This window comes from Crinia signifera, chromosome 7 (genome assembly GCF_055691185.1).
Source record: "Crinia signifera chromosome 7, ASM5569118v1, whole genome shotgun sequence".
NCBI classification, from domain to species: domain Eukaryota; kingdom Metazoa; phylum Chordata; class Amphibia; order Anura; family Myobatrachidae; genus Crinia; species Crinia signifera.
In genome coordinates, this window is record NC_139223.1 from 191999636 (window position 1) to 192017830 (window position 18195).

Sequence of the window (18195 nt, forward strand, 5' to 3'; positions counted from 1 at the left end):
TGAATGGGCCTTAACCTTTTGATACATACTCCCTTCTACCCCATCTGTGTCACTCCTGTCTGTCTGCCCCTACCCTTCAGAATGTGAGTGCTCGGGAGCAGGTCCCTCTCCCCTCGTGTGCTTTTTCTTCTCTTATACTGTACCATTTTCTCCTCCATACACCCTGCAACGGCACCCAACTCTTCGATTTCTGCCACCCTGATGTTTAATTCAGTGTCCTGTCCCATGATGCAGCGATGTTTCTATACCACGTCCTACAATTATCTTGTACTGTGAGTTTTTTTGTTCATTTATTTATGTATCTTGCTAGGAGTTGTGGAACCCTTGTGACACCGTATAAATAAATATAGTCCTAAATAATAGTCCATAATCCTGAATATATCAGTACAGCTAAGATCCTCTGTTCCCCCTTTCCCTCCCATAAATACCATTTATAAGTTTAACTAATTATTTTATTAACAGTTTGTTATATAGCGCACACATATTCCGCAGCGCTTTACAGAGAATATTTGAACACTCACATCAGTCCCTGCCCCAGTGGAGCTCACAATCTATGTTCCCTACCACATGTACACGCGCACACAGACATTCTAGGGTTAATTTGTTCACACCCAATTAGCCTACCAGTATATTTTTGGATTGTGGGAGGAAACCGGAGTACCCGGAGGAAACCCACGCAAGTACGGGGAGAATATACAAACTCCGCACAGTTAGGGCCATGGTAGGAATAGAACCCATGACCTCAGCGCTGTGAGGCAGTAATGCTAACCATTACACCATCCGTTATGCCCTACAAATGTGAATTAAACCGAAGTTCTTAAAAGATACTTTTTGTAAAATATCTAGTAAACTATAACTACAGTGCGTTTTATCAGTCTGTTACAAGCTAAAGTAATGCACACCGAGGTCTCTGTGCTGTCGATCACTGCACCAAGGGTTCAATCGTCGGGGTTGAATTTGGCCCCGTTTCTGGGAGTATCTCACTTGCCGAGGCATTCCTACGGGCTGGGGAGGGAAGGCTCCAGACAGGGGGCGGGTCAATGCCTGCTCGGGTTGGACGGCTGACATCACATGACATCTGCGCCCGCCCCCTTTTCGACCATCTCCATCGGTAATAAGTCAGTTTAGACTGACTATTATTTCTAATGATTTCTCTACTCTCCAGCCGCATACGAGGGAGATGTGTTCTCATGCACATTCTCCTGTATGCTAGCGGGAGGGGGGGGGCTTGCGTTTGCGAGGCAATGCTGAACTTTTCGAGTATACGCAGCCTAGCCAACAGATCTGAACCAGGCCTCAAGTCCACCACCTCCACTTCTCATTAGTGCACATTCTTATATAGATAATAGAAAACCATATGCATGTGATCTTCTGTAATCAGCCTTCTACGGAACTAGCTCTTTCCGGAATACTTTTAAATCTGATTGGCCCCTTTCCTTGCAGTGGAACATAATTAGAATAATATGATACAGCAAATACTGTATGCTTTTATTCAGGCCTCCCTGTGTTTCCGAATAAGGTGTTCTCTTAAGCTGTATGTCTAGCAGAAAAGCTGAGATATGTCATGTTAATGGTTGGGTAATTATTGCCAATGGCAACCGTTGCTTTAGTAATTGCAGCAGTGGGAGCTGACTGACTGAAGAGCACTCTCCTGTGTGCTAATAATGGGCAGACACGTGCTCTTGTCTAGGGGAGTCGTTAAAGGTTGGAGATGTTTTGTGTTCAGATCGTGCTTTTCAGGCATAAGTGCTGCGCATAGGGGTGCAGGTTTCTATAGCAGTTTACAGCTTGAATGTCAGGGTACAAGTTGCAGAACAAATATTAACTAGGTTTTACACAGCAGAATACGTATTAGATGTGCAGCATGTAAGTGCTCATGCCTTGTACATGGATATCACAGATAGGAAAGGCTGCTGCTTTCAGATTTGGCTCAGGGTTTATGGATTTAACCTTGCACTGGTACAGGTCGTCCTACTAAAGTGCTCTATGGGCCTAATTCAGCTTGGACGGCTAACCCGAGAAGTTGCGGTTGACTACGAGTAGATAGCCGCCGCACACACACACAGTAAGTGAAAATGCAAGATGATAAATTGATTGCTTTGGGCTGACAAATCTTTGCACAATTCCCGGAACATCCAAGAGACTTTGCCGTCTGTGCAGATCTGATGAGCTCTAAAGCTTCTACTAAACGGACTGAGACGGGATGAACGTGGACAGCGGGGATGTCGGAGACCCTTCCGGAAAATGCCTGGGCATGAGTGTTTTTTCGGACACGCACAGAGGACCTTATTCTGGTCCGTTTGCACCAATGCTTCGTCACACGGGGACCGATGTTTTATTAATTCGCATGTGGATATGCAGGGTGCGTGCACCTACTGCGAATAGGCTGTTCGCTGGGTGCACACACCCAGGATAGTGAATGGGGGGCGAAGAGGGGTGGTGGTCGGCCCCGTTAGCATATGGGAACGCTCAGCATCTCATGGGTGTACCTAATGAGGCCGTGACACGGGTGCGGGGGGCAGGCGGCTGACATAACCGGATGTCCTCTGCCGGACATTTCCTTCAAAACGTGCACGTATATGTAATGTTGCCTCAGAGCAACCTTACATATGGGTGCACGTTCCACATCATTCGATGGTCGCCGGCCATCGAATGATGTGGGTGTTACCCCGCAGGATGCGAATCGATGTTTATGTAAAACATCCATTCGCAGCCAGTGCGAAGGAACGCGTTTTGCGAATGGTGGGCCGGCGTGCAACCATTCGCAAGGCTGCGTATTCTGCGAATCAACCGGAATAACAAACAGAAAACGACAGGTTACCACCCCCCCCCCCCCCCCCCACACGCCGGCTTCCTGTCAGCCTCACTGCATTTATGATCCATACGCGTTTCTGTTGTCGGCTCCCCGTGATGTGTGCGGTACGCATGCACCGTCATTCCATAGTCGCTTGATTTGTGTATTCACTAATTAGCGATCCAAGCTGAATTAGACCCTACATCAAGAGCCGTTCTTTTGCATATATATGATTTTTTTATTTTTACTATATAGAAGTAACAGCCATGATAAGAGGGGGCAGTGACTGAGATTGGGATTGGACACTTGTGTTAGGTCTCTCTCCTGTTAGTGCTGCACCCAAGTAATGTTAAGACTCTTGGGAAAGTAGTTCAGAGAGGGGTCTTGTGTGAAGATGTGCACATTATAACTACCTATATAGCGTATTTTATACATATGTGACAACTCCAGTATATACTGTACATGCCGCTACAGACCTTTTTATTTTTCCAGTTAAAAAATATGGCGTTTCTTTTTATTGTTCCGTAGGATTATATATTATTGTTTATCTACGTTTACACGGAATCGGTACATCTGTCAGACCACACTTAGGTCTACAGTCATTAGGTTGACCCCACTAGGTCGACTGGCAGGAAGGTCGACCTGACTTAAGATCGACATGGGCCAAGGTCGACATGACTTAAGGTTGAATTTGCATAAAGGTCAACTGGTCATAAGGTCGACATGGGTTTTTCACTGTTTTTTTACCCGAATGTCGGCACAGTCGACATGGACACAGTTGGCAATGAGAATCGGACCCTCGCATCGCTTGCTTCGCTCGCTTCACTCACCACAGCTTTAATAACTTCCTCCACGCCCTAGTGGATGGTAGGGCATGAAATACCGCCTGTCGGCACATGTCAGCTCAAAAAACAGTGAAAAACCCATGTCGACCTTATGACCAGTCGACCTTCCTTATGTCGACCTTTATGCAAATTCGACCTTAAGTCATGTCGACCTTGACCCATGTCGACCTTAAGTCAGGTCGACCTTCCTGCCAGTTGACCTAGTGGGGTCGACCTAATGACTGTTGACTTAAGTTCATTCTAATAGATGACCGCTTCCCGTTTACACATAGACATTTGGATGGCAATATTTTATATAATTTGGCCATATTGGTTGTTCAATTCATCTTCCTTTTAATATCTATGAATTGTCTCGTCTACTGTAAAAACATATCACTTGTATGTACGTTGTGGTGATTTTGTGACTTATTGTATTCACCTGTGGTCATTCATTATAATGCAGAATCCTTGAGATCATAAAGGTCTTGGAGACCTATAATACATCCTTGGGTGATTCCCCAGTTTAGTGTTTCCTGTCTGGCTTGTTGGTTTTTATGTTGCCTGTTACGTTGTGGTTAGCATTGTAATTGTGGGCTACTTTTAGGGATGGTGTGTGGAACAGAATTGGAGTTAATGGCATCTTTTCTTCTTTTTAAGTGCCTAATTACATGTATATTTACTATGACCAATTAGAGGAACAGCTTGCAAACAAATGTGATTCTCTGTTGAGGTCTTCTGCATTGCTTAAATAATACAAATAAGTAATTCACAACACAGATTCTGTGTTTGCAATGGCAGTGTTTTTTTACAGTTGTTTGAATTCTCACTGAAGGAGCATGTATGTACGGTATATAATATATTTATACTGTAGTTCATTCATCCCATCAGTCCTTGAGTCCTTTTGGAGAAAGAGCGCTATATAAACAAAATGATTATTATTATGTAAAGGCAGATTTTTTTTTTTTATTAATTATAAAATAAAGTGCATTTGTGTAGTAAATTGTTTAAATACAATAAATAGAACTAAGCCATTTTAATTGCACAAAGAGTATACTGATGCATTAAGGGGGGTGTTCAATCCTGGCCGCTACTTCCGACAGTGGAAATAGCGGCAATCGTCTATTCAATGCAGCTGTTACCGACAGCAGTGTAGGCAGTTTCCACCAAAACTAGGTACTAAGACTTTAAAACAAGTCTGATCTATTTTGTCGGAAATTCACGTCCTACAATCTGCGGACATTTTCGACGATTTGAAGACTTCCCGACACTCAACAGACGGGACATTGAATACCGACTGTCGCGTTCCTGTCATATGGAACGAAAAACAGCCCAGATTCAGTCTGTCGGGAATACTGTATACTAGGCGAAGAAGCTCTTGCTCAGCATAGGAGAACATGAGAGCTCGGCCGGAGATGCCAGCGTACAGAAGCCACGTCGCAGCTGACCCAAAATCACAAATTACTTAGAGAGCATGTGTGGCAAGTGCTTCAATCGGTCATTCTAATTATGCACCGTTCTAGATTTACAGCTGCTACCCAAAAAATGTGTTGGAAAAACTGCTGAAAAGAAAGAAAATAGACCGCTACTAGCTACAAAATTAACAATGTAAGACAGCTGATATTGCATGAAAACATTTATAATATTATATAGATAAGAAGATACTAAAAACCATACAATGCATAGGACATAAAGGGCTAGATGTATGAAACAGTAATAAGGGAAGAGAAGTGAGCCAGAACAGAAGCGGCCCATGGCAACCAATCAGCTGCTCTGTATAATATTAGATTATGCCATTTCTAGATGTTACTTCAGTGCTGATTGGTTGCCATGGGCCACTTCTTCTCTGTTTCACTTCTCCTCCCTTATCACTGCTTCCGGAGAAATAAGTATTCAAGAAATGGGTGCAGGTGTAGGCCCCCCTGAACCAGGGACCTGTGTGCACCTATTATAGATACACGATTGGTTCCACACTCTTGGCATTCCCTTATAGAGGCTTCAGGACCCATGAAAAGTTGCTGAAACTTACCGCCCATAATGGCAAGTGAAATTTTTCTAACTTGTGTCATTCTATGACGCTAGAATACGTAAATAAAGTTCATGGCTTGAAGTTATGATACTATTTCCATTCATCTGTAGTTGGTTTGCCAACTCTTTCATAGACTAAAGCAAATCAGGTGTTCTGATCCCGTGCTAGACCCTATTACATTAAATGCTGTATAATGAAATAGTCTATTCTCTGTAAATAACGCATGCTGTTTGATTACACTGCAGCTCATTTGTTTGGGAAACTTCTAGCTCTATGCTTTATATTACTATTAATTCTCTTCCTGTATTTATTCAAAGAATGAAATTGCTAAGTATACATTTTACAGCTGTGTTTCATATACAAATGTACTTGTTATATTTCCTGAATCTACATTTATTTATTTCACCGTTTACTTAAACGATAGTAGGTCATCTTGTGTTGTCAGCAATACTATTGCAGTACTTGTGTTTTCAGAATTGTGGCTAGCACAGGGCTGTCCACTGTTGGGCAGCTATATGGGTATATTCAATGCCAAACAGGCGAGCTATGACGGCAAGCAGTGGCTTTTGCTCACCGTCATAGCCCGCCCTCAGTATTCAACCCACCCCCCTTGCACTCGCCGTTTCCAACTCGCTGTTTCTAAAAAGCAAGGTGGAAGCGGAGAGCGCGGCCGTCAAAACGGCAAGGCTCGTGGGTATATGCAGCAAGCTCGCTACATTAACGGCGAACCTCACCGCTCGCGGGAATCAACGGCGAGGATTTCCACAGAACACAGAATTGGCGAGGGGCCAGTGAGGGTGTCACGGCGAGGATGGCTTGTTTTGTTGTGCCGAATACAAGCCATCCTCGCCATAAAAACCCTCTTGCCGGCCACATCGAAATAGACCTTCCTACTGGCTCCAAGACTGAGCTGGGAGGAGCTTAGACCTTTGACCGTTGGAGAGAGGGCTGATCAGGTGATTAAAATCTGGCTAGGTGTGTGTTAATAGTGGTATCTGATTGGACACTAGTCTTACCCATTCATCCAGTTGCAGATCACTAGCATAAGGTAACAACGCATAATTATATTGTCTTTTCAAATACTGTACGTTGCGTCCTTACGGCTGTGCCAAACAAATACTCGATTAGCTGAAAGGCTTTTAATAGGTGCTTTTTTTCTTTTCTTTTTTTTTTACTTCTTATCTATCTTAACCCTTTAAGTGCCAACATCTCTGAGAGATTTTCAAGACAATCCGCTAAATTGCCAGAATCACTGACATTTGTTATATAAATTTGTGTAAAAAAAGATTATATTTCCAATATAAATAAACGTTACAGGTCATTATGATGAATAAAAATGTTTTCTTGGCAATTTCCACACCTTTTTTGACAAATTCACTTGGCACTCATAGGGTCAATAATGGAGGGTCTCGGTAATGGTTCCATCTTCCCAAACCTTTATGACAGCACTTAATAAAGCAGTACATTTGGATTGTTGTTATGTATTATTTGGAGACTTTTATTCCACTCCTTGATGCCCTTTTAGTAAATAGACATTTTTAAGACGCTGAGCGCATGATGTCACACCACTTCGGTCTTTTCTTAGCCAGTATATGAGGGATTTGTAAGACGGCTGGGTTTTTAGTAAGCTCCTCACAGAGCTTCTTTTGTGAAACACCAAAGACTTAGTGCTTGGCCCGCAGCCAGAGATAAAGAATACTTACCCTTGTGCCATTCTGTCCCATTTTGCGGAGATTCTGGCAGCAGATGCGCCTCAGTGTAATTGTTGGCACGGGAGTCCATCTGCATTCTGAACAGGCTCTTCCTAGTAAATGGCAGGCCTGGCGAGGGCTTACGCTGCCTCCAATCACTGTATTGATTAATTGCAATAGAAGAGCTTATTGTAAGAATATGAAGCATCTCCGAGTGGTGAAAGAAGACACAGTAATGTGTCATATGAACTCTTGGCTATATCAGTTTTTCCACAGATGTAATGAAGTGATTTAAACAAATTGTGCAGCCCCCTACGGTTATACTTAGGCTGCTTAGCTGAGAAACCCGTCATACAGTTACACATTCGTAGTGTATATATGTAATACTGTGTGTAATATAATTTCTTAAAATATTCCCCCTTTTCTGTATTTTATTGAGGTAGATTTGGAAACCAGACTAGAAACTTCAGGCTCTACCATGACGGAAAACACTTTGTTGGAGAAAAGCGGTTTGAATCCATCCATGACCTGGTGACCGACGGCTTAATCACTCTGTACATTGAGACGAAGGCGGCGGAGTACATCGCCAAGATGACTATAAACCCGATATATGAACATATAGGATACACCACCTTAAACAGAGAGCCGGCGCATAAGAAGCAAATGCCGGCTGTGAAAGAGGCGCAGGATGAGAGGGACTCGTCCGGAGACGACGTCATATCGGAGAAAAGGGTGAGCTACGTTCTCGCTTCTTGTTGAACACGTTTATGTCTTTAAAATATGTGAATATTAGTGAAATAGGGGCAATCGCTCAATCAGGGGAGGGGCGGAAAGGGGGCTGGTGCAGGGGAACGCCCAGTGTTTTATGGGCCTCCCCATGAAAACGATGGGTGCCACCCTGGGAACGCAGGTCGATACCTGTTTGGGGCTGACGTCACATGATGTCAGCACCCGCCCCGTATTCTAGACTGACTTTTATTACCAGTGGGGAGAGAAATCATTCGATGGTCAGCAACCATCGAATAATTTCTCTCCCCCTTCAGCCGCTAGTGAGCAGATTTGGTGGTGGTGGTGGTGGTGGTGGTGGGAGGGGGGGGTGTGTGGTGGTGGTGGTGGTGGGGGGGTGGTGGGCTTACCTGTTCGTTAGGCTGCGAGTATACGCTGCCTAGCAAACAGGTCTTAATCAGGCCGACCAATCCGCTTCTTATTCCTGTTACAGGCTGTGTTTAGAAAATGGCAGTTAGGGGCTGATTGGCAGGTACTTTATTTCTCTCGGCTTGATCTCTTGCCAAGCTTTGCTACATCTCTTCCTGTTTGTTATAAAATTCTCTTAACAGTCCCTTAGTTATCTCCCATTTTTAAGTTGCAAGTTGTATACTGAGACCATATGTTTTAGTTTTTTTGGGGGGTGCGGTTGTTAAAAGTTGAAAAAAGTATGCTCGGATGTGATTCTTGGTCATGTCTGTGGCACCAAATCTTTCCTCCAAGACCCTGGCACTGTCTGATTGGTCCCTTACAAAAAGGGATTTTTTTTTCTGAAGCCCCCTTATCTGTAACTTCTTTTATGTTTTACCAAAGTACTGTATACACACTGGTTATATACACACTGGTTATATACACAGGATATATTACAGAGGAACCTGGACATTAGCGCACCAATAATGTTTATTAGTAACATATATACATCATATTACATCATAGTTTCCATCACTACAGTAGTTGCCGGTATTCATTTAATGCGATTGGTTCTTATTTCTCCTGCTACTGAGGGAGCTGTACCATGCAGATCACCCTTAAACCAGCGGCTTTTACCAGCCTAATCAACCCGTTTTTGAAATGACCCGGGGCGTAAGAACAGGCATTTCAACCCAGGTAGCGACCAGGATTCAACACGGGTTGAAACCGGCTCGCTGTGTAGTGTAAACAGGTACCGGGACCCGTTCACTGCAATGCAATAGCGGGCGCTGGGAGATGCTCTCATCTCCCGGCGCTGGCTCAGGACCCGCCTCCGGTGACATCACCCGCCTGCATTATGCCAGTAAAAGGGGTCACACCCAGGTTGGAACCGTGTACAAAATCCTGGGTGCGACCCAGCTTGTAGGTGTAAAAGGGGTATAAAAAATGGAGGGTATTCCGAGGAAGGGATGTGGTCAGGAGGTCAACCTTACGTACGTCCACAGTGAAAGTATGCGGACACAACCCAACAGAAATGCTACCTGGAGCGTTGCAACCGTGTGGGTGTTACTGGCATGTTTAGAGTTGTAACACCGGCACACTTGAGATGTTCTAAACATCATTACAACAGTTTCTAGTTCACTGTGTCGGCATTGTCGTGTCAGCATACTCAATGTGGACTTAAGTCTACTAATGTAGAGCTTTCCTGTAATTCTTTTCATTCAAATAAAAATGGGCCCACGGAAGAAAAATTGCTGATTTCTAAAGTGGGATGTATTCCACCAAAGTCGCAAATATGCCCTCCATCCCTACGCAAGTAACAGGAACAGATGTGTCCGCACAAAACATAGGGCCCAATTCACTGCTGCAGAGGCATTGGCTTACATCTCTGATACTGTGCACAGATGGGCAAGTGTAGCATCTGCCTGGATGTGTATTGGAGCAACAAGTGGTGGATGTGTGAGTTCTAGCAGCTGTTTACAAAAACACAGCATCGGTCGCAGGTCAGTCGATTATCGAATGTCTGAGTAGCCCCACGGTCTTGCAGCGTGGTCACAATAAGTGAGATGCCACAGTCACTGCAAACGGGATCACAGGCGCAGGCAGAGACACGTCCCAAAATCTGGTCATGACACAAATGTGTTTTTTGCTGCTGCTTCCTTGTAACCACCCCTAAATGATTCCAAGTGGTCACCATTACAAGACCATTGCAGCGGCACATTGCATACACAATTGGGTGATCTGCTCACTAGTCTGATTCAGACGCATAGTACACAATTGCATAGGAAACATACTTATTCTTTTATAAACCAGTGTTTTACACACTGTAATTCCACTATTAGATTACGGCCTCAACGGTTCTACTGCGTTTCATAATTGGTTTTATAGGGCCCATACATCTACCCTGTATCAGGGCTATTGCTGTTTTCTCTTTTGGATCCTCAATGTATTTTTAGCATCTTCACTTTCCTCGTTCCCCGGGGGATCGCCGACCATTCATGCCTGGTGGATTGAATTGGCAGAATAGTCCATATATGCATAACCGTCATTAGTTTCAAGGGGTGAACCAGATGTGGTAATAATGAATTGAATAAGGGAGGAATACAATCCGGTGCGAGATTAAGCGTCTGCGATGAGTGCCCAGAGCTATTCAATTGCCCACGACTATATAAATATATATATATGCTGACCATATAAAATCTGCTCTGCACAGGTCTTTCTGCTTCAATATTCACTCAGGTCTTGGAAATTGGCCATATTGTACCAATTGTGATTTTATTTTGTGTGTTTGTTTTTTAATCAGAAATGTACAGGGACAAGAGAAACCCCAATAATACCCCTTTCACAACGTAAAATGGTATATTGCCGTTTTTTTCACATTTCAACACCTTTAAGGCTGCAGTGGGAAAGCACCAGAGTTGATTTACCTGTTAAAGATAACCGGTATTTCAAAACGTTTAAAAAGCAGAGTCCTACACGTTTCAGAGCCGTTTTTTATGCAGGGAGAATGGCTCTGAAACGGTATTTAGCAAAAAACAACAGCTTACAGACCTGTGATAGGCTGTCCCCTGCATTCTGCCTTGAAACGTGTTGAGGGGATTAAAACGGGTTGACTGATGTGAATGGTATTTAAATGGTATTTAAAATGGTAATCTACTGCAATGTGAAGGCTCAGACCCGTTTTAAATACTGTTTTAAAATACAGTTTTTTAAAACGTTTAGGCAGTGTGAAAGTGGTATAAGTGTTTCTCCAGACCTTTTTTATATTTTTGTGTTTTTTGTTTAGTAATTGGTTTTATACCTACACGGGATCTTACATCACATGTGACTGCATTGAAGTTTGTCTTTATAATAAGTTTTTGGCAGTTTATGAAGTTTAACCCATTTGTATTCTGAAGCCTCACTCCAGTCTTCTAGCGCACATCAAAGGTTCAGAACATTCTGAAAACATTTTATTTTTAGTTTTTGGGGGTGGGGGAAAGTTGACATCTCAAATTTTCTCAGCCTTTACTGTCTGCCTATTTTCTGCAGTGGCGGCAAAGTCTATAAATTATTCTGTTCATTAAGGATATGAAATCTTTTCACCTGACTAGCTCTCGCCTGTCAGACCTTGGCAGCTCCTAAAATGTTTTTTTTTTTTTTTACTGATCAAAACTTTTCATGTGACGTAATTGGGTTGTTTAATCCAAGTCTGTTTATTGTAACTATTTTCATGTTAAAGGAAAAGTACATGGGAAATTTTGGTTTGGAATAGAGTAAAGGCCTATACACACTGGGTGACTTTGAACTGAAAGTCTCTTAAAACAGCAGGTTTGAGGGGCTTTCAGCTCAAAGCCACCCAGTGTGTATGGCCCGGCGGTGAACGCTGCTCATCTGCTGGTTATACCTGCAGATGAGCGGCTTTGAGGACGGCTTTGCATATCGCTGCGCTATACAACGCCGTCCTCCCCCCACCGTCGGTGCCGGACAGGAGGAAAGCCGCTCAGTGTGTATGCACTGAGCAGCTTTCCCCCCAGCGATGACTGCTATCATAGCTGTCTATACACGCTGGGCATAGTCGTCCAATGTGTATGGACCTTAAATACAAAAGTTTGTATTTCAGAAGTGTGGGAATTCTTATATTGTACTTAAATAGTTGTAAATAACACTACACAATGCTGTAATGTCTATTTAAGTCTATTTGAAGTGTTTTTACACATCACATATGAAGTCCTATTTCATTTCTTTTAGAAAATTGTGGACGATGGTTGTTTCCTTACTTTTCACTGATCCTGGACATGGAGACCTTTAAGATAAAATATTTATATATACAAACTTTAAAGGGCCAATGAGTATATAAAAAAACACGGTAGCTAGCGGTATTGGCTCCGTTGTAAAAACAATTTCACTGTTTAAAGAAATCCAAAACCTTACCCCAACCACCCCTTCTCCGAATCAGTGGTGGCTCTTGCCCATACGGAGGAGGTGGGCTGCTGCGATGTGGGCTCCCCACTGTTGCCGGTCCCCGGCACAGGGCCAGCGTATTCGCAGTGACTTCATACATACTGCACATGTTCTGGCCCAAGCCTCAATGGGCTGCCTTTGCAGCAGCCCCCGGTGCCTTAATCGGGTTCCCAAGTCCAGTGTCGTCCGCGGTACTGTGCATGCCTAGAACCCATTTTTGGGGCTGCCCCGCATTTGCACACAGAAAGGTATCCCGGAGGGAGGGAACACGTCCCAATGGGACGGCCTTGAGTGACTGACAGGTCGGACTTCCAATAGGAAGTCACTGCTTGTCACACTGAAGCCAGTGCAGTCTCACAGACTGCATCTGGCTTCATAGGCAGGGAACAGTGGCAGATTTTACCTTGGGGGGCTGCAGCCCATAGGTAAAAACCACCACCGAGTCTTTTTGAGCCTTATTAGTACTTCTGTCATGTCTAAGGTGTCTGATGACAGCAGATGTCTCAATTTGAGATATTTATATCCAGATGAAACAGAATTTTATTTGCAATTTGTAGTTTTAAAGGGTCTTTTTTGGAACTGGTTGAATGACATTTTTCTGGCTTCATTTGCTGTATAAGTTATTTTCCTAACTTATTTAACGTTTAATGCTGGAGAAAGAAAAGATTCCCCTGGTCTTTATACCGCTTTCCACATTTTGATTATCTACCTACAGACCTCTGTGATACGGTGACCTTAGCTAGTGGGGAAAAAATTGATAAATTGGCTAAAATAATCTCAGGAAGGTGTTTGCTGTACATTGCCATGGGAACCAGCTATGGCAGAGAAGCCATGCTAGATCCTTACATGCTTATTCTTATGTGAGGATGTTAGCCGAGCACGTGTATGTCACTAACCGCTCATCGGCGTATTAGGCTGCTGTGATAGCGAGTATCCTTTGCAAAAGGAGCCTCAGTATAGTAATCTGCAGAGATAGTTACGTAATGTAAGGTCATGTCCTGTTACAGAGTCCCTTATTATCTCTCCTAAAATTATGCAAGGGAATAGTAGTTGACATTGTTTTCTATTTGATATCTGTATTACAAATGTGTATTTCGGTGGAATTAAGTTAGTGGCGGTAAATAAGGGGCTGGGGGGTTTCAATTATCCCTGATAACTGGCAATTATTTGCAACTGTGAAAATTTAGAAAAACCTTATAACACCTACGTTGCACAGAGTATGTACACAAAGTTGCTGTTGCAGTCTGGGCAGAGACTTGGAGGTGGTTAGAAATGCACGCAAAATAATTCTGTCCATTCCCAAAGTCACAGGCCATAGTAAGATGGTGATACTACATTTGCCATAGAGGCAGTGTAGAGGGTACACCGATGGTGGCATCTAATGAATTGCAGGCAGTGTTACAGCGTGCAGGGACACCGAAAGTGGGTATATCCGTTCTTGTACATTGAGAAGCAGGCAACTGCACCAGGGAAAGTCCGATACTAGTAGTTGCATATTATCAAGGTGCGACTCTGGAAACAGATACAAAGTCTTGTCAGCCTTCTCTGAATCGGAACCAAAGAAAGTTATGAAAACTTAGTAACGTTAACTTTCTGTTTGGGGGCGGAGCTCCCTCCGCTGGTGGCTTCACATATCACACCTTCATACTGTTATTACCTATAGTAATGGCTTACACTGAGATAACTCGAGCAGTTTAATGCATGTTAGTTGAAGCCTTTGTCCTCATTTAGGGGGTTATTCTAGTTCACTCTTTCTGATAAAATCCTTCTTAGATGGACAAAACCATGTGCACTGCAGGTGGGGCAGATGTTACTTGTGCAGAGAGAGTTAGATTTGGGTTGGGTTTTACTTCAAAGTGAGATCTATATTGCAGTGTAAAAATAAAGCAGTCAGTATTTTCCCTGCACAGAAATAAAATAACTCACCCAAATCTAACTCTCTCTGCACAAATAACATCTGCCCCACCTGCAGTGCACATGGTTTTGTCCATCTAAGAATGATTTTGTCAGAAAGAGTGAACTAGAATAAGGCCCTTAGTCCTGGGGCTTCTGGGTTCCTAGTGTCATCTGTCATGGCAATGGGAATGGCTGAGTGTCAGATGGATCAACATAGGATGTTATTATCATTCAAAGGGGTGAGCTGCAAGGATGTACACAGGACATATTGTTATTTACTCAACAGCCCCCTCCCAGCTAGCGCTTTGTTGGTGTCCCCTTTTCTATAGTTTTACAATGTTGGAATTGGCTCAGCATGGACTTGGCGTCGCAAAGCATGTTAATGTCTTTTAAAGCCCAGGGCAACACCCTTGCCCTTTAATTAATAACAACCCTTCAATGCCTACCTGCTGTTGGTCTAACTTCACCAGCATAAGGGACAAAACCTATTTAGGCATAAAAAGGACCAAGTCTCTCTCTATCAGGTGATCCATGGGACATCTGATGAGCTTTTCTTTATTGTTGGACTGAGAGTTCTGATGTGTATTTTTAAATAAAATATGTTAAAAGTTACTAAACTGTGCAAGAAATGTTGACTTTGCATTGCATGTGCATAGCCACTTCCACTTCCAAGGAGGTCTCTGACCAATGGGCTTGGCCAAAAACTCCCTCACTTGCATTAATGTGTGACTTGGTGAATTGGCATGATGGAGTACCCAGGTAGTCGTTCTTAATGTTCACTACACACTTTGAGTCAAAGAAAGACTATGAGCATGGATTCAGTCTTGCTCATTTGCCCTTTGTGGGGCGAGGCCACAATAGGGTGTTCCAATCTGCGCTTTACCTTTCGGTCTCCGGTTCATACTCAACGATCCAAGTCTCGTCACCTGTTCAACACACGCTTGTCTTTTTGATTATGAGTCAAAATCTTGGGAATCATCACTAATTTGTTTGTCACGATCTTTGCACAGTAGTTTTTGGAAGTCCCAACCTTTCTGCTACCATTCTAACACGCAAACGACGATCAGTGTTCAAAACATTGCGCTTTTTTTTGTCCACATTTTGCTCATTTCAGCTTTTTGAAGGTCGTCCAGAGCATGGTTCAACCTTAACGTCTTCTCTGACCTACTCGCAGCGGTAAACTTTCGTCTTGGACAAGGATTCCTCCCCGAAGGGCTTTTGAAGCAATGCAAGCATCACGGGACACGATTTCCAGAGTTGAACACAAAACTTGATCGCATATCTTTTCTTGATGGTAATCTCCATCTCGAACCGCGACCGAGGTACAAAAGGACACTTCATTTACAGTTCGATCCTTACACCTTAAAGACTCAGTCATCTGCCGCCACCACCGACCCATCCTGCCCTACAGTGCTGCCATGCACTGATATCTTGCTCCTAAGGGCTCGTGCAGATGGCACCTTCTGTAATAACATACCAGTCCCCTCATTCTTCAGGACCTTTTTCTATCTGTCACCAATGTTATTGCTGTTGCAGAAATTCCCAGTAATCATCACTCAATATACTGTAAATAATCAAATAAACTGGATTAATGGTTAAGATTTGTTCTAAAATCAATAAGGAGCTGCATATGATAACGACTCAATTAGTATGTTCCAATAAAATAATTCTGTCATTACTTTCTGTACACTGTGTATAAATCTTGGTTATGGCAGGACCTCTCCCCCTCGAAAACCTGACCCATAGAGTAGTTGCCATAGCAACTTCAACCTATCATTTAAGATAATGTACTTGGTAAATGCTTCCTCGGTGCTGATTGGGTGCTAGGGGCAACTTCTCCACTCTTTACACCTCTTGATACATCTCCCCATAGTTTGTAGCATGCAGATCTCTCATGCTGCTTTCAGACCGCATAACTGGCTTTGACCCTGTATTTGGAAACGTTTCCAAAAACGGGTCTGCCAGATAAAACCCCTTTCACACCGCAGCACTTAAACGGTATATTACCGTTTAAGTGCCGATTTTTTGACACTGGCAGACCCGTTTTTGGAAACTTTCCAAATACAGGGTCAAAGCCAGTGCAGCCTTCAGCCCTCCCCTCCGTGCAGCTCCCCCCCCCCCTCGCGTGTCGACCGAGAGCATGTCGACGCCCCCCGCGCATGTCGACGCCCCCCGCGCGTGTCGACGCCCCCCCACCCCACCCCGCGTGTCGGCGCCCCCCCCCCCCCCGTGTCGACTTACCCCGTGCCGGTACCTCCGTTGTGGACTGCAGCTCAGTATGCTCGGAAAGCACTTATGAAAAAAGTGTCTTCCAGAAAATGGCTGCCCCATAGGAAACCCTGTTTAAAAAAACTGTCTTCCGTATGGGGGGCAGCCATTTTCTGAAAGACACTTTTTTCATAAGTGCTTTCCGAGCATACTGAGCTGCAGTGCCGGGAACCACAACGGAGATACCGGCACGGGGTAAGTCGACACGGGGGGCCGTCGACACGCGCGGGGGGGCGTCGACACGCGCGCGGGGGGTGTCGACACGCGCGGGGGGGGCTCCAGTGCTGTGAATACTTAATGAGCGCTCATTAAGTATTCACTGTGCTGAATTTAGGACCCAGCTCATTGGCTGGGTCCTAAATACCGTTTCTGAGCCGATTTTTGCGCTAAAATACCGGTTCAGAAACGGGTAGGACCCTGCATTTTAACCGGTTAGAAAAAACGGCATTTTCTAACCGGTTAAGTGGGACTGGACCTTTCAGACCGCACACATTACCGTTTTAAAACGGTAAAAAAACGGCAATTTACCGTTTTAAAAGTGCGGTCTGAAAGGGGCATCAGTGAGTGTTTGTGCGAGTAATTGCTGATCCTAAAGTTTAATGTTAATTTGATTTAAAAATTGGCCAGCGTTTTGAACAACAATCCTTCGGATCAAGTAAAGATTATGTCCCCCGGGGCATTCTCTTCATTTGTCACAAATCTGGTTTATACGAATGACGTATATGAGAACACTTCTTATTTATAAGCAAATAATATGAAATAGCAAAAGAGAGCTCAATTATGTGTATGAATTAAGTAATTGAACCTGAGGGTAACAGTTAGTTACAGTTACAGTTATGTTGTGGGGAACATACAGAAGGAGAGCCTTTCAGCCAACCTGCAGGATCGCCAGATGTCCTGAGCTGGCGCAGGCCGGTGCCTCATCAGCAAGGCGACGGGGAGCGGCTTCCCTGCCCATCTCCGCTTCAAGGAGATGGGCAGGGAGTGGGGGCCGCAGGGAGCCGGTGCAGGGCTCCAACAGAATGGGGCACGCAAGCTTCTCGTGCGTGCGCTCCCCCTTCTGTCAAAAGACAGCAGCTTGCGCGGGGTGGGGATTGGCAGTTCTATCACCAGGAGCAGCTCCATTGAGAACTGCTCCATCTGTAGCTCTGTTTCTGTTTCTCTGTTAATTGTCCATACCTTTTATGATTGGCAACCACCAGCACTGGTTTTGCCTATCACTTTAAGCATAAATAATTAGTTTTGGTCATTGACCCCCAACCCGAGGCACCCTTTGCAAACATCCCGAGGCACCCTAGGGTGCCTAGGCACACAGTTTGGGAACTACTTAAGGTGCCCACACACTAGAAAGATCTGCGATCATAAGATGTGCGCGTAAATTAGCCTTTAAATCTTTTGCCTGTCTTGGACAAAAGATTTCAGGCAAGCGCACATCTTTACCAAAGATATTTCTTAACATCCCGTGTGCGTTCCTATGGATCTTTTGTTAAATCTTCTGATCTTTCATGCAGCACGTAAGATCAGAAGATTTAGCAAAAGACCGATTATCGGTAAACATCGGACGATTTATCGGAAATC

General features: G+C 44.0%; 1 protein-coding gene across 2 annotated transcripts in view; it reads left to right on the forward strand.

Annotated features, from left to right (window-relative positions):
- The window catches only part of CHN1 (chimerin 1), an 89854-nt gene that overhangs the window by 31157 nt on the left and 40502 nt on the right, over positions 1–18195 (forward strand). For both annotated transcript variants that reach the window (XM_083154745.1, XM_083154746.1), the window contains one exon: positions 7779–8067. In XM_083154745.1, coding sequence (XP_083010871.1) covers positions 7779–8067 — 289 coding nt within the window. The remainder of the gene's footprint in view (positions 1–7778; positions 8068–18195) is intronic.